We start from the raw sequence: 22,663 nt of genomic DNA on the forward strand, positions 1-22,663 counted from the left end.
AACAAGTTTCAGCATGTAAATCACTCAATGAAACATCTACGTCTACATGAATACTCTGCAAATGACATTTAAGTGCCTGGCAGAGGGTTCATCGAATGACCTTCACATTTCTATATTGTTCCAATCGCATATAGCGCGGGAAGAACGAACACCTATATCTCTCTGTACGGGCTCTGACTTCTCTTATTTTACCATGGTAATTATTTCTCCCAATGTAGGTTGGTGTCAACAAAATATTTATACATTCGGTGGAGAAAATTGGTGATTGGACTTTCGTGGGAAGATTCTGTCACAACAAAAAATGCCTTTGTTGTAATGATGTATCATTTCAGTGACACTCTTTCCCCTGTTTCATGATGACACCAAACATGCTGCCCTTCTTTGAACTTTTTCGATGTATTCCGTCAGTCCTATCTGGTAAAGATTTGACATTGTACAGCAGTATTCTAAAAGAGGACAGACAAGTATAGTGTAGGCAGTCTCCTTAGTAGATCTGTTACATTTTCTAAGTGTCCTGCCAATTCAATGCAGTCTTTGGTTAGCTTTCCCCACAACATTTTCTATGTGTTCCTTCCAGTTTAAGTTGTTAATAATTGTAATTCCTAGGTATTAAGTTGAATTTACGACCTTTATAATTGACTAATTTATCATGTAGCTGATGTCCAATGGATCCATTTTAGCACTCATGCAGATAACTTCACACTTTTTGTTATTTAGGGTCAATTGTCAGTTTTTGACCATACAGATATCTGCAAGTTTTTTGATCTTCTGATGACTTTGTTAGTCAATAAACGACACTGTCATCTGCAAACAACATAAGACAGCTACTCAGATTGTCTCCCAAATCATTTATATAGATAGGGAACAGCAAAGGGCCTATAACACTATGTTGGGGAACGCCAGAAATCACTTCTGTTTTAGTCAATGACTTTTTGTGTCGCTTACTATGAATTGTGACCTCTCTACACTACAAGTCTCCTGTTTGGTACTGTGTCAAAAGCATTGTGGATATGGGCTTTCAAAGCCAAAGGGCCACTCACGTACCCTTGATGACTGCACAACACCATGCTTCATGCCTCCCCTGGGCCTGTTAACACTGACATTGGGCTGTTGCCTGGTCGGACAAGTCTTGTTTCAAATTGGGTATTGAGTGGATTGACGTTTACTGTTATGGAGACAATCTCACGAATCCATGGGCCCTGCATGTCAGCAGGGAACTGTTCAAGCTGCTGGAGGCTCTGTAATGGTGTGAGCCCGTGCAGTTGGAGTAAAATGGCACCCCTAGATACATCTCTGACAGGAGACTAATGCATAAGCATCCTGTCTGATCACCTGAATCCCTTCATGTCCATTGTGAATTACAATGGACTTGGGCAATTCCAGCAGCACTGCTGTCTTGGTGTCTTCTGTGGTTTGTCTAAAGCGTTTGACTGTGTTGATCACCTGATACAGCCGCGCGGGATTAGCTGGGCGGTCTAAGGCGCTGCAGTCATGGACTTTGCGGCTGGTCCCAGTAGAGGTTCAAGTCCTCGCTCGGGCATGGGTGTGTGTGTTTTTCCTTAGGATCATTTAGGTTAAGTAGTGTGTAAGCTTAGGGACTGATGACCTTAGCAGTTAAGTCCCATAATGTTTCACACACATTTTTTTATTACCTGATTCTCTTGCAGAAAGCAAAATTAGTAAGAATAAGTAGTGTTGCAGGCTATTGGCTACTGTCATATCTCCAAGAGAGAAAACAAAAAGTTGTCTTGAATAGCTCAGGTGGAGTATATGAAGTTTCCTCACATACTGAACCGAGTTCCATTACATGTGGAGTGCCACAGGGCTCAATTCTTAGGCCACTATTATTCCTAATTTTTATAAATGATCTACCATCATGCACAAGCCTGCCCTGTAAATTTACATTATTTGCTGATGATACCACAATTTTTGTGAGCAGTAGAACAGATAAAAATTCTAACGCTTTCTTGGATGACAAGAGACAGTGCAGTGTTGGGTTGCATGACTCACATGTCTCTTCCAGTTGACTTAGACATTGAGTGTGCAGTCAATCCTCTTCTTTGGGTTATCAGCTACATTGCTCTTGAATATTATTAACCAGCTCTATATTCTTGCAACAAACTATATACTCATTGGCTCTCGTCAGTTAAACAACAATATACTTTCGACTCTCATCCAGAAGTAACAATTATTATGTACAAACTACAGCAAGCCAACTGATTCCAAGATAAATGTTAGAATCTACTATCCATTCATACAGTTACATACATTCTGCCACATGCAGAGCAAAGACATAAAGTAAAAGTCACTACATAACACACACTTCATCTGTCTCTCTAACAATCCTCATGACACCACACACAATGGAACTTTATCCAGATACTCTTTGACTTTTTGATATAACTTCTAGGAGGCTGCTTGTAACCACTTGTTGGTGCCGCTCGTATGACATGGCTCCTGGCTCCTCATGATAGCTGTCCTTCCTGCACACACAGACATGTGTGGTGCAGTAAAAAGGGTCTCTCACCCTTGTCATTAAAATATTGGGTGTTCTAGATGGTGGAGAGCCAAATGTTTCTAGAATTTACCCCGAAATTCTCGAAGCACTACATACCTCTCCCCTTAGCTCAAACACACAATATTTTACACATATTCCTCATGTACATCAATATCTATCACAACAGTAATTTATATTTCAATCAATATACAACGTACTTCTTAGTACTTGTGTATTTAATACCTAGATTTCCCTTTTTTATTTTTGTTCGTTTCGCCAATAATTATCTGATAATTTCACCCGATGTTGGAGTGAGTACTTTTACATCTAGGGATCATGCAGACCACATTTTGGATTTCCAATCACAAACTCCAGGTGTCATAGACCCTTAATTATGTTGTTCTTTACTCTACTCCTCTGTACTGTTTTTTCTTTAGTACGTATCAACTTCATTAACCACCATTTCTTGTAGCCTGGAGGATTTCTGGGCAAATGAAAAGGTTCTCTCCCCGATGCTTATGAAGATAAAACTTGAAAATGCTAGTGGATTAGAGAGTTTAAACTTACCAGAATAATATCTCCAAAATGTGTGACTTTTGTCATGATACTGCCCTTTTCCTTTTAGGCCCATTACCTATACCTTACATATGGGTTGATGCTCTCCCTTCTTCCATTTTGGTAGGTACAACCCTTTAAACTTTCTAATCTACTATGGTTCAGGTCAATCCCCTTCTGGTGCCCCTGCCCGCACAATATAGGTCAGCCTCTTGCGGGTCTCTCTATCTACCCTTTTCATCCAATAAATGCTTGGTGCACCCTCCTTCTCCTTTCTGAGCATGCTTCATAGTTCATTTCCCTAATATACCTCTTTATGTAAACTATAATTCAAAACTACTTGGAAATATTAAAATCCACCTCACTCTCCCCTTGTGCTTCTTAATACATCCTAGAGTCCTCCATTAAGTTTCCATTCCTACACTTCCAGTGGACATCACACATATATATGTAGATTTAAATATATAATACTCTTACATATGCTGTACTTATCCCACTATCCTACAATTCATCAGAATAGTTGTTGTACTGACATTCCTTGAGCGATTATCACAATCCATTCTCCTCTGGCTTGCTCTACTTACGTATACAATGTAGCATGTTTATAAAGAACCGTAACATGTACCACCTCCTCCAATGTATGAATACCCATGTAATACTGTCATAATAAACATTAACCCTCATAGTTCTTACATGGAAATTGAGAAGGACTTCAACAATAGAAGTGTATGCATATGGAAAGAGGGAAAGAAAGACCAGTAATCAGAAGAGAAGTAAGAAAGGAAAACATAGAAACGGTTGCTAAGATCAAAGAAGTGAAAGAAAACAGCCACAAAGACAGGAAACCCTTCCCCCCACCCCCCAACCCCCAATCCCTTCCCCAGGATCCCTACTTTGCTGGTACTTGAGTGAGAAGCCGGAGGGGGTATGATGTTAAACATCTCCTGCAGAACAGACATTCTCACTTTCACCTATGAAGCCCCCAAAGAAAGATCTAAGCAAACTCCTACGGAATGGCAAATGGTGAAGAATCAGTTACACTTATCTGCAAGGGTTGTCTGAAAGGTGGGGTGTGTGATTAGTGTTAGTACTTACACTTCCCACCCTTTCCAAAATCAATATAAACCCTCCTCGCCTACATCACATCTCTTAAACGGTATAATATTCTACACTAAATAGAAAATTATACACTATAATCAAATAGTTCATTCATCAGTCTCTTCATATTATATTATTCTTAAATATAATACTCTATTCTGATCACTTGAATATCAAGGCTGAGTTTTAATATAGCAAATCCTGACAGTTTCCATCCACATCCAACATTCCTCCACCGCATGCCAATATCTACATTTGGCAGTGATGGCTACACATCAAAAAGTGTTATCTTTCATAATTTGGGACTCACATGTAATTCTTGTTGGAAAGTTTATTACCAATATATGATTATATAAGGTCATCATAATGTCAAAGTCAAGTTTACTCTTATTTTCTGTCACGAAGTTTATATTGAAATCACCTAAAACTACAATATGTTTGCTTTTGCACGTAACCCTGCCAGCAGGAGTTCCATTATATGTAGAAAAGTTTTTATGCCACGTCAAGGTGCCCTGTAGACAGCCAGCACTATTATTGTGCATGAATTAGTTATTATTTCAGTTGCACGTGCCTCAAATTGTTATTCCACACAATATTTCTTAATAACTATAGCTTTGTAAGCTACACAATTCTTAACATAAATTGCTACTTCACCTTGCCTTTACTTTCTCTAGAGTAGTATGTTACTAAACTATAACTTACTGTGGATGGCAAGGCACATTTATCCGTAACATGGTGCTCAGTTAAGCACAAAATCTAAGCATTACTTATACAATCCTTTTCATTAATGTCAATAAGAAGTTGATCTGTTTTGCTTAAGATGCCTCTTATATTTTGATGGAAGAAAGAGATGCCTTCCCTTGGTTATTGTTCTGTCGTTACCTGACTGAGATACCACTGGAGTCTGCCTTGAGACAGGAGTGAGGAGACACTTGACACTACCTTCTGTTTTTCCTTCTTTTTCTTCAGGCCAACACATTAAAATATCGTTGAGACATGAAGGAGACTCAGCATTTCTTCTGCCCAACAAGCTTTTATTTGGATTGCTTGATGAAGATTTCTTCCCATTTGTTGAATGTGGAATTTCCATTTTACCTGTAGATGTCACATCTTTTTCTTCTGCAAGTGAAGACACAGCTTCTTCTGCTGGTGATGACACTGCTTTTCCCCCCTTGCAGGGCAAAGTGATGTTTCCTCTTCTGTTCTTTCATCTTGTGGTTGTTTTGGATCTGTTACTGGATACAGTATTGTATCTTCTATTTCTTCCCTCATTGACGGTGGTATAGGTCTACTTACCTGTTTTTGTGTGCCGCTAATTTTTTCTAATATTTCTTTGCACAGAATTTGTTTAGCATAGTTTTTCCTGTCATAAGGAAGATATGGATCTGACATGGAAAATTACAATAGCCATGTGGGAAATGAAAGATTTTTTTCACATGGAAAATTGTGTCCAGCCATAAGAATTATACAGATATTTATATTTCCAGAGCTGCAGTTGTCAGGAGAGGGTATTTCTAATACTTTGATCATTGTCAGTTGTCAGATTGAGGCTGCAATTGCAATATTTAATTGTAAGTACAGTGATAACATATATGCTGCTGATTTCCTAGGACAATTCTGCATATGCGGTGTGGGGCACATGGCAGCTGTAGCCTGTGGCCAGAATGATTGACATTTCCAGTTTACAGCAGGAGCTGTCTGAACTAGACGGGCTGGAGTACAAGAATGCAGCTGATCTAACCATGTCACCATATGGGCGGGTGAGTAGTGCACTGATACTCAGTATGTGTTCCCCCCTGCAGGTCAGGGGGTAAGAATAGACCTGTGGTATTCGTGCCTGTCATAAGAGGCGACTGATAGGAGTCTCACACATTTTGACCTTTCTGTGATGGTCCCTGTAGGGTTTGACCTCCATATTTCCAAATTTTTCTGAGGAGCAGTCCAATTGGGGAAGGGCAGCTTACATGGTCCCCGTAGGTTTTGACCTCCATATTTCCAAATTTTTCTGAGGAGCAGGCCAATTGGGGAAGGGCACCTTACAGGGTGCATTGTGTCCATAGTGCACTGAGATCTTCAGCTACCTTTCTCGTCAACGCATTGCAGTCCTGCTCATTCTCCATCTCTTGGGCGAGAATACATTCCTGGGTGCAGTTTCTGCCATGCACTACGCAGTGTGGCTTTCTGCACCGACGATGACCATGGACTTCTTTGTGCCTGATATCCAGTACAGTAGCCAGTCCATTGTGGTGGGGACGCCATGTACCCTGTTAGTTGTAGCCCCCTGACAACATAGGGGTCGCTCTGCTGATGCCTGCGCCATTAATTCCCCATGTATGCCAAGGAGTAGATGCTTATCTCCCTGGGGCATCGGGACTCCCGGCAATGGCCATCCTGCCAGGGGGCCACCGCTACAGCTGGGTGGCACTTGTGGGGAGCACCCATTGTCGAAGTGGGTGGCATCAGAGTGGATGACACGCAGTGAAGTGTACCACATCTTCTCTTGTTGGTCGCCAACCACCAGCAGTCTCTAAGTGTTCGAGGCCTCAGTTCAATGCCCAGAAGTATGACCCCAAATTGTTCCCCTCCCTGGCCACACCATGGGAGGAATGAAAGGTTAAGGTTGGCAGTGAAGCTTACTAGTCCCTGTACATAGTATGTACGAGAGTGGATGGGGAGTCTTTCATGATGATGAAGTCTCAGTTCTTTGTAGAGCATTTAGAGGACAATTTTGGGGAGGTGGTGGTCTTGTCCAAAATGCGCTCTGGGTCAGTTTTGATAAAAACAGCATCCTCTGCCCAGTCACAGGCATTACTTGCTTGTGACAAGTTGGGGGATGTTTCCGTTACCATCACGTCCCCATTATATCCCACAGGGATCTTCTTTTATAGTCTGATGATGAACTGCACGCCAGTTTTAGCAGAGCGGTGTTCATTTTGTCCGGTGCATTCATCAGAGTCTGAGGGATAATCAGGTTGCCACCGGTGCCTTCATCTTGGCCTTTGAGGGTGATACATTGCCTGAAAAGGCCAATGTGATCGTCCATCATTGTGATGTCAAGCTCTATATTCCTCCCCCAATGTGGTGCTCTAAGTGCTGGAAGTTTGGCCATATGTCTTCCCACTGTACTTCCGGCCTCACATTTTGAGATTGCAGACTCCCTTCACATCCCAATCCTTCACGTGCCCTACCTCCCATCTGTGTCAACTGCAGAGAGCATCATTCACCTTGCTCGCCAGACTGCAGGATTTTACAAAAAGAGAGGAAAATCATGGAATATAAAACTCTGGACTGACTGCTCTACACTGAGGCTAAGCGGAAGTTTGAATGCCATGATCCTTTTCGTATGACCTCTGCCCCCTTGATGGTGGGGGGCAATTCCCTCCGTGTTGCTTCTGCACCACCTGCTTTGGGAGGAACACCCCCCAACCATCGGGGACATCCATCCCCACTTCTATGTCGGAGAAGTGTCCAACTTCTTTGGCTCCTCTCGCTCAGAAGGGGTCCCTTGGGTCCCTCCCTTCCCAGGTTCCCCCCAGTGGAAAAGATGATGCCTGCCAGTTTCTGAAGTGCCCAAAAGCAGCTGGTTGTAGGGCTTCACCATCCTCCTCTGTTTTGGAGTCTGACTCACTGAAGCCTTCCCAGTCAGGGAAACCCAAGGAGCAGCAATACAAGTCTAAGAAGAAGGCCACTGAGACTAAGGACCTTGCGGTGGCACCCACCCCACCGCTACCTACAAGCTCTGCATCTGAGGATTAGTTGGACATTCTGGCATCTGCTGAGGACCTGTATCTCACCACCTGACCCTGAGGCATAAACCATCTCATTGAATGTTCAATGCCTTCCCAGCCTCACGATCATAGTATCCACCAGTGGTATTGCGGCAGTTTTTTCCACCACCTTGCTGAGCTCCAACAACTTATCAGCGTTCACCCTTTCTTCTGCACTGCTCTCCAGGAAACTTGGTTTCCAGCGATGCAAACGCCCGCCCCCCGTGGCTATTTGGGTTATTATAAGGATCGGGAAGCTTATCTGAGGATATCTGGTGGAGTCTGCATCTATGTTCTTAACTCTCTTTACGACAACACCTTTAGAGGCTGTTGCTGTTTGGGTGTCGACGCCTCAGGCTGTTATTGTCTGCTGTATCTATCTTCCACCAGATGGTGATGTCCCACAGTGTGTACTGGCTCTGCTGATAGCCCAACTGCCACCAACTTTTCTCTCACTGTGCGCCCATAACTCTTTGTGGGGTGGATTGGTTGCAACAGGCCTAGGCACTGTTGTTGAGCAAGTGGTGGCATAACTAGACCTTTCTCTCTTAAATACTTGTGCCTCCACACATTTCAGTGTGGCGCATGGCATATACTCAGCCATCTCTCCAATGGAGCGTACATGACGACTTGTGTGGTAGTGACCACTTTCTGATGTTTCTGTCACTTTGCCAGTATCACTCTTCTTGGCACCTCCCCAGATGGGATTTGAATAAGGCTGACTAGGACTCGTTCACCTCCGTTGCCACTATTGAGCCTCTTTCTCATGACGCCATTGATGTGGTTCACACAATAACCACTGACATCGTTTCTGCAGCAGAATCTGCAATTCACTGTTCTTCTGGGTCCCCTTGGCGGAGAACTGTGCCATGGTGGTCACCAGAGATCGCTGAGGTGATTAGAGATTGCAGGCGGGCCCTCCAATGTCATAAGTGGCATCCATCACTGGAACATCTCATTACCTTTAAAGGACTCTGCCCAAGCCTGACACCTTGTTCATCGGACCGAAGCAGGAGTTCTGGGAATGGTATGTCTCCACCATTGTCATCCATACCTCTCCATCGCAGGTTTGGACCAAGATTAGGCGACTCTATGGGTATCAGGCCCCCATCAGCGTACCTGGGCTTTCCCTGAATGGAGCCGTCTGTACAGAATCAGACACGATTGCAGAACTCTTAGCAGAGCATTATGCTCAGAGTTCCACTTCTACAAATTACCCGCTGGCCTTCCGCTCCCTGAAAGAGCGATTGGAATGTTGGAGCCTTTCATTCCATATGCCCCAGCCTGAATCGTACATTCAGTGAGCGGGAATTCCGAAGTGCCCCAGCTGCTTGCCCTGATACGGCTCCCAGGCTGGATCGCACCACTATCAGATGCTCAAACACCTCTCGGTGGACTGCCAGCAACACCTCCTAGACCCTTTCAACTATATCTGGGTTGAGGGTGAGTTCCCATCTCGTGGAAAAAAGCATTATCATACCAGTGTTGAAACTTGGCTAGAACCCTCACCAACATTCTGTGCAAGTTGCTCAAACGCATCGTGAGCCAGAAGTTGAGTTGGCTACTTGAGTCTCAGGGCCTTCTGGCTCCACCTCAGGGCCGCTCTTTCATTGATAATGTGGTCTGCCTAGAGTCTGCCATCCGTATGGCCTTTGCCCACTGTCAGCATCTGGTTGCCATCTTTATTGACATGCAGAAGGCATATTATATGGCATGCCGACATCACATCCTCACCAAGCTTCATTGGGGTCTTAGGGGCCCACTCCCGACTTGTATTCAAAATTTACTATCGATTCATTCCTTCCACTTGCAAGTTGGTCCCTCCCATTGTTACTCCCAAGTCCAGGAGAATGGGGTCCCGCAAGGTTCTGTCTTGAGTTTCTGCCTCTTTTTAGTTGCTATCAATGAGCTCGCTACAGCTGTAGGAATGTACATATCAGCTACCATGTATGCTGATGACTTTTACCTGTGCTATGGCTCCACTGGCGTTGCATTTGCAAGGTGCAGTCTTGGGCTGTAGTGTGAGGCTTCCAGTTTTCGGCCCTCAAGACTTGTGTCATGTATTTCTGCCGAAGCCACACTATTCACCCTGGGCCATGGCTTTATCTAGCTGGCGAACCTCTTGCTGTGGTGGAGACGCATCGGTTTTTGGGATTGCTTTTTGATACCCGGTTGACTTGGCTCCCTAATATTCGGCAGCTTGAACAAACATGCTGGCGCATCTTAACGCTCTTCATTTCTTGAGTCACACCAGCTGGGGTGCCGATCGGTGTACCCTCCTCCGACTGTATCAGGTGTTGAATCAGTCTCATCTTGATTATGGGAGCCTGGATTATGGTTCGGCATTGCCCTCCAATTGCGCTTGCTTGACCCCATACTTCACTGCTGGATCCAACTTGAAACTGAAGCTTTCCGCACAAGCCCTGTAAACAGCATACTTGTGGAGGCTGGTGACTCTCCATTGCAGATCCGGCTCCAACAACTAATGGCCGCTTAATGCACATGTTTGCAGCTTACTGAGGCATCCAAATTACCGTGTTCTGTTCCCCAACTCGGTCGTCCATCTCCTCGAACTACGGCCCGGTCAGGGTATCTGATTGCGGTTAGCGTGTGGTCTCTTCTCTCTGGGCTTGAGTTTTTCCCTCTTCTACCTCTTTTCTGAGGCCATATTCGTATACCCCGTGGAGTGTGCCTCACCCATGCCTTCAGCTGGATATGGCACAAGGCTCAAAAGACTCAGTCCCTCTGCAGAGCTTGTAGCCATCTCTCGTGCCCTAGAGTATATCCGCTCTTGCTCAGGTGAGTCCTTCGTTATCTGTAGTGACTCCCTGTGTGGTTTCCAAGCTATTGACCAGTGTTTTCCTCACTCTCGTCTGGTGATGGCTATCCAGGAGTCCATCCACGCTCTTGCCCGTTGCGGCCACTCCATGGTTTTTGTGTGGACCCCGGGTCATGTCGGCATCCTGGGTAATGAACGTGTTGACAGGTTGGCCAAACAGGCTATTGGTGAACTGGCCCTGGAGTCTGGCCTTCCAGAATGTGATCTCCAGTCAGTATTGTGGTAGAAAGTCCTTGGTACCTGGGATGCAGAATGGCGCGCCCTATCTTCACCTAACAAATTTCAGGTCATCAAGGAGACTACAGATGTTTGGCGCTCTACCATGTGAGCTCCTCACAGGGACCCATTTGTTCTCTGGCAGCTATGCATTGACCTTACCTGGATGAGGTATGGTCATATATTGCGCTGCGAGGACCCGCCTTATGTCACTGTGGATCAGCGTTGACAGTGATCCACATCTTGTTGGACTGTCTGCTTTTAACTGAGCTCAGACAGATGTTTGCGCTGCCTGATACACTCCCTGCTCTTTTAAGGGATGACACTGCCATGGCAGGCTTAGTTTTGAGTTTTATTCGAGCAGGGGGCTTTTATCGCTCAACCTGAGGGTTTGTATCTTTTGTGTGTTGCATCTAGCCTTTGGCCGATGGTCTTAGATTGGGGTTTTTAGTGTATCTCTTGGTGGTTGGCTTTTCCTTTTTTTTTGTTTCCATGGTCGGCCAACCACTGTAACACTCAGTGTGCTTTTAATTCCCTTTTTTATGGTCTTTGTCTGTGTCTTTCTTTTTCTGTGTCGTCCCTTGTCATCACCGTTACATGTTTTTATTCCCTGTGGGTGTTGCATGGTTATGGAAAAAGCGACCAATGGCCTTTGTATTCTAGTCCCGTCAACACCCACAAACCAACCAATTATCAGTATGTGTTGGGCTACTTTCACGATCATGAGTATTCTCCATGGAAATTTGAGAAAATTCAATATGGGCATGTGTTTGCCCTGGACAATTATTCTCTCCCATATGAATTGTCCAGTTGACTGCTCCTATATATTTCCTGTCTTTATTTGGTTGGGGAAACATCAGTTTTCGTCAGTGCTGTATGCATCTAGATGGTAAAAGACAGGCAGAAGGGACGTTTCCTGGTTCACTAGATATGAGATACACCTTAGTGACTTTATAAAGTAGAAGGATGATTTGAAATCTGTTGTATCAGTGTTATCAGTATTCGTTAAAAAAATACTAGTGGACCTACCAGTTTTCTCTACTTTCTAGCTTTCGCATAAAGATCTTCACAGATAAGTGTCGAATTACTCAGTGGTTTTGCAGCATGCTCCACCTCGCTAACGTTTTGGGTTTCTAGGAAAGTAATTTCCACTCTTTATCTTCAGAATTATATTGTGCAAACAATCGTTAGTATGCTGTTATGTGCTGGATATGGAAAACTATCATGTAAATGATATGATATCCTGGTGAACCACGTGAAAATACTGATGTTGTTGTAATTCCAGAGTCAGTAGATGGCTGTAGAAAGCATGGCAGCAAGCAAGCAGGTTTTGGGCTGAAAACAGTAAGGGCTTTGTGCTAGGGGGGGGGGGGGGGGGGGGAGGGGACACCAGCCCAGCCTTTGTACACCAGTTCGTTGAGTGACGGGGCAGTTGACTTGTGACCACTGGCCGTGGTGGATGACCAACTGATATCACAGGAAATATCTAGTGCTGCGAGGACTGTACACAGTGCATCTGCTTATGTTATTTTGGGATATGTCTGTCTTAATGGTATATGTACAAGTGTCTGGTGGCTGATAGGTACGAGGGTTAAACTTAAATAGTGGCTACTATTTATTCACAACCGATACAAAAGTGTTACATGTTTGCACCTGTTACTGTCACCAGCGTTGTGTAGAACCCATTGAAGTGATGTTGAAGACGTAGTATACCGTTAGCGGAACCTGTTCTGTTGATGGTCTGAATGGAGCGGTCTACTGCCTGTCGAATCTCTGGAACAGTACTGAAGTGAATGCCACGAAGTGGTTCGTTCATCTTTGGAATCAAATCAAAGTCACAAGGACTGAAGTCTGGGCAGTATAGTGGATGGTACAGTACTTCCCAGTCCCATCGATCACAGCCACAGCTTGCGCTGTATGCGACAGCGCATTGTTGTGCAAAATGATGGGTGGGTTACGCAGAGAGTGTCGCCACTTCTTTCACAAAGCTGGTCGCAGGTGATGCTCCAAAAATGAACAATATTCTTCTGTGTTTGCTTGAATTTAATTTGATTTCGTTTCAAGTGGAGCATAAGCCAAGCTGTGACCATTACAGTCAAGCACGATCATAAGGATACATTTTTGCTGTGTTACACGAACATAGACTGAGAGATAATGCGGGACAACAGCATCAATGGCGCATTAAACTTGGACAGCACTGGCCAGCCAGCAGTCCAACTATGGTACCCTGCAACGATGTGATCAATTGCAAAAATGGTTCAAATGGCTCTGAGCACTATGGGACTTAACATCTGAGATCATCATCCCCTAGAATTAGAACTACTTAAACCTAACTAACCTAAGGACATCACACACATTCATGCCCGAGGCAGGATTCGAACCTGTGACCGTAGCAGCAGCACGGTTCCAGACTGAAGCGCCTAGATCCACTCGGCCACAACGACTGGCAATCAATCGCAGTTCAGATGTAAAAAGAGACGAGCAAAGAAACAATATAGCTTCGAATGTCATTTAATTTTTAAAGAGAATGAAATTATATTCAGAGGAACTCCAGCACTATCACATGCTTCTTGGGTGACCAGAAGGAAAGCATAAAATGCGCTCGTTCTCACCTGACATAGTATTCTAATTACAAACAAGAGTGATGAAAATTTCAAAACTTAAACGTAGGGTAATTTTTCTTAGCAAGCTATGTGTAATGCAAAAGCATATCGGTACTGCAAGGATTTCACCGCACCGTTGAAGAATACTGAAGCCACTGTAGGTATTAACAGCCAGCTGTCTCATAATCCCTTAGCTCCTTCCTTATCCGAATTCGAGAAATACACTTCAGTTCTGGAAGTGTCAGCTGCTACGTTGATAACGATCCTATCGACAACAGAATCCCTGAGGCCAACCAGGCGCCATATCTTCTCTTCTTCTTTTCTGACGAGCGTTCTATATACCGCCAGTGTTCGACAGTGACATGTGAAAAAGCTGCATGCGTTAGTTCCAGTATGTGTGGCAGGTTAACAGTCTTGTTACTTATCGGGCCAAATCCCTCGACTTGGCTCCAGATCAGTTCTGTTGGGTTCATATTGTAATGGTACATAGCAAATGTAAAAATGCAGCATTTGTATGATGTGTTCCATGCTGTGAAAATGATTGTTTTTCATGTTTCTAGGACACTTGTCTACCTCTGTGGTATAGAACGACGGACATAGTCCAAATAAAGAGAATTAGGTTTTTCATTATTACCTTAAAAATTAAATTGTTTTGTTTTCTTAATTTAAAAGCAACTTTTATGCACAGTCTTTCATAAAACATCGATAACTAAGAATTTGTATTTGAAATGGAAAGAGGAATTTCGAGTCCAACAAGTAATTAGAAACAAGAAGACGCATATTACTCATAAAAATGATGATGAGTTTTATAATTACGAGATGTGGGTATTTCAGATTGAACGAGGAAAAAAAAAAAAATGATACTGGGAAGATCTGAACTCATGAACTATTAGCTATGACGTAGAATTATGTTGTAACTGTAATATATTCAGAGAATGGGGAAATTTCAAAGCCGATTATCTCTGTAAATTTATGAAAAACATCAAGAACAGCGTATTTCTCGGCACTTTTAAACCGTATTCCACACGCCTGTTTCACTACGGAACAGAAAGCAGCTTCGGCCATTTTCATACTGCGCAATAACAGAACGACAATCGGAGCACAAAGCTGCATAGGCTGTGACTGTACACGATTTTTTAAAAGTAAAAACTGCATAGCCTAAAGGTATTAAGAGAAACGTTGATGGCTATTAATACATTTGAATATCTTAATGTTTCATTTAATGTAACTTAGTAATAATGTATCTAATACGTAAGTAGGACCTACTTCCCAGAGCGTAACGATACCAGTGTGCATGTGCTAAGGCTTCTGACCAGTCACTGCGTTTGCGTTTGTCAGGTTTATTCTTATGATGAATGGATTTTAGATATTTTTATTGTGTGAGGAGTGGATAAACTTGTGTGTGAGTAAGCAAGAATTATTTAATTAAAGAAAGTAGATTTGCAGCTGTACAGCAACTCACTTTATCCTAGAAATAGTGTGTATGAATGTGATATTTGGCAGTAGGTACCGGTATATTCAGATAATCAGCTTTCCATTCTAAAAGCTTCATGGCTCTTTGATCACTTGCCCAAGGGATTCGAGAAAGGAAGTATTAATAAAGAAAATTATGTGTATTACAATCTCTTTTGCGCCACTTGCACGAAGAATAGCTCCAAAATTCGATATGGAATAAATAAAAAAATTCGTAGCATGTGTGTTGCAAGAGTGAAAATATTAGCTTTGTAATTAATAACATCCATTACATTACACAAAAACTTCGAAACTTTACTTTTCAGAGCGCATTATAGGCCTAATCATTGGAAAGATGTAATTGCCAGATGATGATGATGTCCCATAGGGGACGATGCGGGAAAACCGCACCGCTGTACTAGGCAGGGTCCTAGAGGAGGTGGTTTGGCGTTGCCTTCCTCCAACTGTAATGGGGATGGATGATGATGATAAAGACGACACAACACCCAGTCATCTCGAGGCAGAGAAAATCCCTGACCCCGCCGGGAATCGAACCCGGGACCCCGTGCGCGGGAGGCGAAAACGCTACCACGGAAGACCACGAGTTGCAGACAAAATGTCAGATATCAAATTGTCACTTCTAATTTTACTAAGGCCAGAATTTCATCTTTAAGTGAAAATCGAATTTTTTAATAGCGCTCAAATCACACTTCCAGATTAGAAATCTGTTTTGCTGATTTATGTGAAGTTGTGCAGATGTATATCTGTTAACCTTCAGTGACTGTCACTCAGCATATGTGTAAAGACAAACATGAAATCTGGAATAAGATATTCTGAAGCGTAAAGCAATATAGGTGTACCACATTTGCTAACCACTTCATGGAACAGAATAACCAGCCTACCGCCATAAAATCGGCAGTTATCAGCAACAGTAATTTGAAGACAGTTAATGACCACCTACCACAACCCAAAAAGACCCACTACAGGAACTTAAATCGTGAAATACCCCATACTTTTCACTTGAACAAATTATTTTTCGAGGTTATAATCTACACTTAAAATTTCTGATAAAGATTTTGCCTACTTGTGATTTCCAATAAACCTGCGATTACAAATCCTAGATTCTGAGCTGTATCCTGACTATGATGTTTTTCATCCTCAGGATGCACGAACTACTCCTGTGACTAAACTTATTAGTTTCGTGCCGTGTCGTCCATTATTACCAGAAAAAGCAAACTGATTTGAATTTCGCCGATTATCGTCCGAAATCCGTACATTTGGTCGGTGAGGTTAGTTATACTGAGATAACATATGTGGTGTCGTTCTGATTTGAAGAAATCGACAGTCTTCGGACGATGTCGGTCACCAGCGGAATTCACTGATATCGGTGCTACTGTGACGGCAGCCTAATTCGCGGGAGGACACGACGGGACGGAGCGAACAATCGACATATCTTCAGATTCGCGAAAGGTTAGGTGGGGAACGCGTATTGTACTCGACCGACTGGCGCGTCACCGCCTATGCAATTCTGTGGTACAGCTACCACAAGCAAAGTACGTCAGTCTGTTCGAACTGGCGCCGGAGACAGCCGAATACATAAACTAAGCTTGTGGTATTTTGATCTCCTGTACTTTCCGATCGACTAGGAAATACCAAGACTCAGAAGAACACTACTGAGACAGAAATTGAGGAAGCAATGCTCTAGAAAATGGAATACAAGAGTTATAAGCTTTGGTGTATATCTGAAAGTCTCCATGTCCATTCACAAATAATTTCGCCGGTCATTGTGTTCGCCTGGTAACTAACTCGAGAGGTAAATTAATATGTGAAAACTATCGTCCCCGTTTTGACCGTTCTTTCTGCCTCTCACATTTTACTTACATTTCATTTATTTTGCAATACATGTTGTGAGTACAGACGACAGATAAATTTCCACCGAATATATTAGCAGTTGCATTCGCCGTAACATAATACGGAATAACAAAGGCACAGCAACATCATATTTATCCGCCAGCAACGGTCAAGCGACTTTCAATTAAAATGTCTCCCCTATTAAGGAATATACACAATGTATATGGAATACAAATTGTAGACACGTGGTTGACGATGTATGGAGCTTTGGGTCTGAACCCCAGTCGTGCTCGGATAGCCAAATTGTAAGGCGACCACTCGCGATAAGCAGAAAATCTGGGTTCGAACCCAGTGCAGCACAACAGCCTTATACAGCTGATGGTTGTCCACATTCGCAACTGCGAATCTACACTCCTGGAAATGGAAAAAAGAACACATTGACACCGGTGTGTCAGACCCACCATACTTGCTCCGGACACTGCGAGAGGGCTGAACAAGCAATGATCACACGCACGGCACAGCGGACACATCAGGAACCGTGGTATTGGCCGTCGAATGGCGCTAGCTGCGCAGCATTTGTGCACCGCCGCAGTCAGTGTCAGCCAGTTTGCCGTGGCATACGGAGCTCCAACGCAGTCTTTAACACTGGTAGCATGCCGCGACAGCGTGGACGTGAACCGTATGTGCAGTTGACGGACTTTGAGCGAGGGCGTATAGTGGGCATGCGGGAAGCCGGGTGGACGTACCGCCGAATTGCTCAACACGTGGGGCGTGAGGTCTCCACAGTACATCGATGTTGTCGCCAGTGGTCGGCGGAAGGTGCACGTGCCCGTCGACCTGGGACCGGACCGCAGTGACGCACGAATGCACGCCAAGACCATAGGATCGTACGCAGTGCCGTAGGGGGCCACACTGCCACTTTCCAGCAAATTAGGGACACTGTTGCTCCTGGAGTATCGGCGAGGACCATTCGCAACCGTCTCCATGAAGCTGGGCTATTGTCCCGCACACCGTTAGGCCGTCTTCCACTCACGCCCCAACATTGTGCAGGCTGCCTCCAGTGGTGTCGCGACAGGCGTGAATGGAGGGACGAATGGAGACGTATCGTCTTCAGCGATGAGAGTCGCTTCTGCCTTGGTGCCAATTATGGTCGTATGCGTGTTTGGCACCGTGCAGGTGAGCGCCACAATCAGGACTGCATACGACCGAGGCACACAGGGCCAACACCCGGCATCATGGTGTGGGTAGCGATCTCCTACACTGGCCGTACACCTCTGGTGATCGTCGAGGGGGCACTGAATAGTGCACGGTACATCCAAACCGTCATCGAACCCATCGTTCTACCATTCCTAGACCGGCAAGGGAACTTGCTGTTCCAACAGGACAATGCACGTCCGCATGTATACCGTGCCACCCAACGTGCTCTAGAAGGTGTAAGTCAGCTACCCTGGCCAGCAAGATCTCCGGATCTGTCCCCCATTGAGCATGTTTGGGACTGGATGAAGCGTCGTCTCACGCGGTCTGCACGTCCAGCACGAATGCTGGTCCAACTGAGGCGCCATGTGGAAATGGTATGGCAAGCCGTTCCACAGGGCTACATCCCGCATCTCTACGATCGTCTCCATGGGAGAATAGCCGCCTGCATTGCTGCGAAAGGTGGATATACACTGTACTAGTGCCGACATTGTGCATGCTCTGTTGCCTGTGTCTATGTGCCTGTGGTTCTGTCAGTGTGATCATGTGATGTATCTGACCCCAGGAATGTGTCAATAAAGTTTCCCCTTCCTGGGACAATGAATTCACGGTGTTCTTATTTCAATTTCCAGGAGTGTATTTCAGGTTTTTCATATCGACTGTAGTCGCCGCAGTGCGTTTTCCTTCAGACATGCGTGCATCTTAATTCGGAGTAACACAGGAACTGCAGTATCACACCATGAATTTCCTACTTTACGAGTCAACTTGTCGAACTGAAATATAACTTATTACTAAACCTGCGTCGTTTACCAGTCTTGACTGGACATATTGTGTCAAAGTTATATTATTTACCATATTACATATAAATTATTTACGATTATTCGTGTAAGATGTAAGAAAAGTTGTTCACAATCAGTACACAAGCATAACAGATGAAAACAATATTATTTTGTCTAAACACTTCAACTATTTTGCGAGGGCGTAGCCGCTTGTCGCTGAAATTTCATTCGTATACCGATAGATAGCGCACCAGAAGTGGGTTGGAACTGTGTTGTTTGTACACTACAGATTTTCGCAGATATCTGCATTAATAAATTGTTCCATGTGGACCAACCTTAACGAGAACCGTTGACCAGAAAAGGCCGGATTTGAGGTGTTTTTCGATCCACATGCTGCTATTTTTCTGGCCAGATGTAAGCTGTGCACTCACATTTGATTAATTTTGTTCGCAGTTCTCTGCTCAAATTCCCTGTCCATGCGCTATGATTTGTCAGCGCAGATGTTTTTCTTTTTTTTTCAGAGAAAATTCGTAAAATGTTGCCTTGCCTTAGGCAGAGTGTCAAATAGTAATGAAAACTTGCGCAAAACATTCCCTCGCAACGGTGTTTCCAGCAAGTGTGTAGGTGGAAAAACAATTTGGCTCAATGTCATTCTACCTGTCGTAACAATCAGGTAAGTATTGAATCATAGACAGTATTTTTAATGGCGCTTCGACTCGTTGTCTGTACCATCTCTGATATGTTTGATTTGTGTCGTAGCCGTAATGGCGTATCGTGGGATCAAAGTTCCTGATCCTTTCACCTCTAAAACGACGCGAAATGAAAGGTTTGCCCAAATGTCAAAACAAGAGCAACTCATTGAACAGAAGAAACGTGAAATACAAGCTAAACTGGAAGAGCAAAAGAAGAAGGAAGCAGATGAAGCACTGAAAAAATTGCATGGCGTCTCGGGCAGTGGGAAAGCAGGAGCAAACAATAAAGTGTCTGCTGCCGCATCACTAAACAAAAGCAGTCAGAAGCAGAGTGCAAAGAGGTACGGTGTTTACGCATTTTTTGTCGTGCTTATGTAAATGACCCGTAGTCGCTGTTTGGTGTGGAGCCAAGCATTTTGAGTTCTTATGTTTATTTGTAACAATCCAGTTTTAGTCTTCAGATACAGTTGTAGGAACATTAACGTTTGTAATTCAGCATGGGTTGGTCATAATGTGTGAAGAATTCATGCGAACCCTCCGCATAACGCGGTACAAATGTCAAATTCTTGTGTTTCTTTGAATGTTACCTACCAACAGAGGTTGTTCTCGTCGTGTTTATGCCACCAGCACCTTTAGCAAGAAATGAGGGTATTTCAAGTTATCCTCTACTGTGCTCAAATCATTCTGAATATACATATTTGCCTATGGGCACCAGAACCTCAGTGTGAATACAAAGTTAAATTTTTTCTCCCTATTTTGACTATCAGATATCCTTTATTGGAAATGTTCTAAACCCTATTGAAGGATTTAACTTAGTGACTGGATTAATTCTGTTAAATCTATGTTGAATTGATTAAAGATTTTTGACACCATCTCTTGTAAATATTTCACAAACCATTGCTACTTTGTCAGCCTATGATGTATGGTAGTTATGTAGGGCTATCAAAGTCATGTAAATCAACACATTGGAAGTAATGTTCAACATATCATGCATAGTTTGTAAATAATGCACATTGCATATGTATCTCTATTATGTTAGGACAGTATGTTACACACTTTCTTATTTTATTCATGTATTTGTCTTCATTCATCCAAGAATCACCTCACATTGGGAGAGGATTTGGCAAGCGAATACAGTGCAAATCAGTAAGCCAAAATATACAATACACTGCATACATAATATGCTTAATGAGGGAAAGGGCAGATAGCCTATGGGAATAAGACTGGGGGTCAGTCTGCCATTAATTAAGAAACCTTACTGTGATTTGCCTTAGGGAACCAGAAGAACCCAAATCAGTTTTGCCGGATAGAAACTCCATCCTCTCGAATGTGATGTCAGTATCTTAACAGCTGCATTGCTTCATTCAATAATGTTAATTGTATAATTTTCCTTGACTTATACACAGTTTGCTTCAGGTAATTTGCTTCATGGATAACTTTAACTTGATTTTTATAGATAACATTGACTTATTTTGTGATCATTTCCCTCAGTTAATGCAATACATCAACTATCTGAAATTTAACTTGTAATAAATCTCATTGTCTTCATTGATGTGCATAACTACATAATAGAATGGGTTGATAGTTAGTTAACAGTAAATCCGCAGTGCCATATAATCAACTGCTCCGTGAGTAGCGTACTTACATATTCCCTCACCTATTCCAAATTTCCAAAATTATACTATTACACATTTCCTTGTCAGCCAGTGTTCAGTGAAGGTTGGGGTGGCCAACCTAGTTTGCAGCACTCGAATTTGTTGGTGGTAAGAAATTGTGTTGTTGTTGTTGTTTTTTTCCTTCCTCTCTTCCCCCCCCCCCCCCCCTCGATTTGTGATGTTTTATGTATTTATGGTGTATTGAATGTGTTTTAATTTATGTAGGGATGTTTATTAGATTTTTGAGATAGTGGTGTTTTGGGTTTGTTTTTTGGTATCTGTAGTTGTGGTTGACCAGTATAGGTCACGGGAAATTACTGATTCCAGTTTTCGTAGTTTTAGCTGTAGGTGTTTGTGCTTTGGTATCGTGAGCTGTGGTTGGCCTATATAGGTCAAGGGAAGTGCCAGACTCCCGTGGATTTTTTGGTGTAGTGGAATGTTGTAATATCGTTTTTTCATCATTTTGTGTGATTTGGGATGATGGTATTTTTTACTGTTATATTTAGCGTTTCCCCACCCTAAAACCCCAAATTTCCCATAGTTGTCCCTTTAGTTTGAGTGTACTTTTGGAGGGAGATGTTATTGTTTTATCTATATGTATTTTCACGTTTACTGCTGTGTGTATGTAATGATGTCATAGGCTCCATATTGGACATGCTTAGAATAGCCATTACTGCCGTATTGATGACGTCACGGGTCAAAGCAGACAGGTGGAATCGGGCGCTTCTGTAATCCCGTTTTGAACATAGTAACGTAACCACCCACACTCACACTTCCTTGAGAGGTGCTAGTGTCCATTTGTGAACTCCAGGAGCGCATATTCGTTCTCTCTGCCAGTGTGCAGTAAACTAGTGTCAGTGACACTCATTTTTGTCTAATGGCATGTGTTTCTTTTTAACTAGTTTGATAGTACAAATTCTTGTCTAAAAGACAGCAGGGTTCAGTTTTATCTTTTTTATATCTATTGTTTTCATTTGAATTTTAACAGTAGGCTGTATAGGGAGTGTGCATGCTGTCTGTGGATGCAGTCGGAGCTAGCGTAGTTCACACAAACAGCCAGAAGACTACTGGCTGCAATCAGCAGGCTGAAATTTCTGGGTGTAGTGGTGATACAGAAACTGGGGTGTCACAAGCGACACTTCAATTGTTGCTTATTTCACCCGTGGGCTCTGCTCGCAATGCACCTTCCAGCAGGAATTACGGAAGCGTCCGATCCCGCCCGTCTGGTTTTACCCATGATGTCACAAGTATGGCGGAAACGACCATAAACCACGATTCCAATATGGCGCATATAAAGTCGGTCCATACACATTATGAGGACAAAAACACATCGAAAACAAACACACACACTTTCCACAAAAAGCCCAATGACACTAACGGGACAACCACGGGAAATGGGATGTTTTTGGGTGGGGGCAAACTAAATATAAACAAATTTAGACACCCACCCCCAAACAAAAAGACG

The 22,663-nt window shown here is 43.4% G+C and overlaps 1 protein-coding gene across 1 annotated transcript in view; it reads left to right on the top strand.

Annotated features, from left to right (window-relative positions):
• The first annotated feature begins 19,136 nt into the window (after positions 1–19,136).
• Positions 19,137–22,663, top strand: part of LOC126281233 (SURP and G-patch domain-containing protein 1) — a 148,748-nt gene continuing 145,221 nt past the window's right edge. The window contains exons 1-3 of the mRNA XM_049980004.1: positions 19,137–19,265; positions 19,373–19,524; positions 19,611–19,884. Coding sequence (XP_049835961.1) covers positions 19,616–19,884 — 269 coding nt within the window. The 5' untranslated portion in view covers positions 19,137–19,265; positions 19,373–19,524; positions 19,611–19,615. The remainder of the gene's footprint in view (positions 19,266–19,372; positions 19,525–19,610; positions 19,885–22,663) is intronic.

The sequence above is a fragment of the Schistocerca gregaria genome, chromosome 7 (assembly GCF_023897955.1).
Source record: "Schistocerca gregaria isolate iqSchGreg1 chromosome 7, iqSchGreg1.2, whole genome shotgun sequence".
Classification (NCBI taxonomy): Eukaryota; Metazoa; Arthropoda; class Insecta; order Orthoptera; family Acrididae; genus Schistocerca; species Schistocerca gregaria.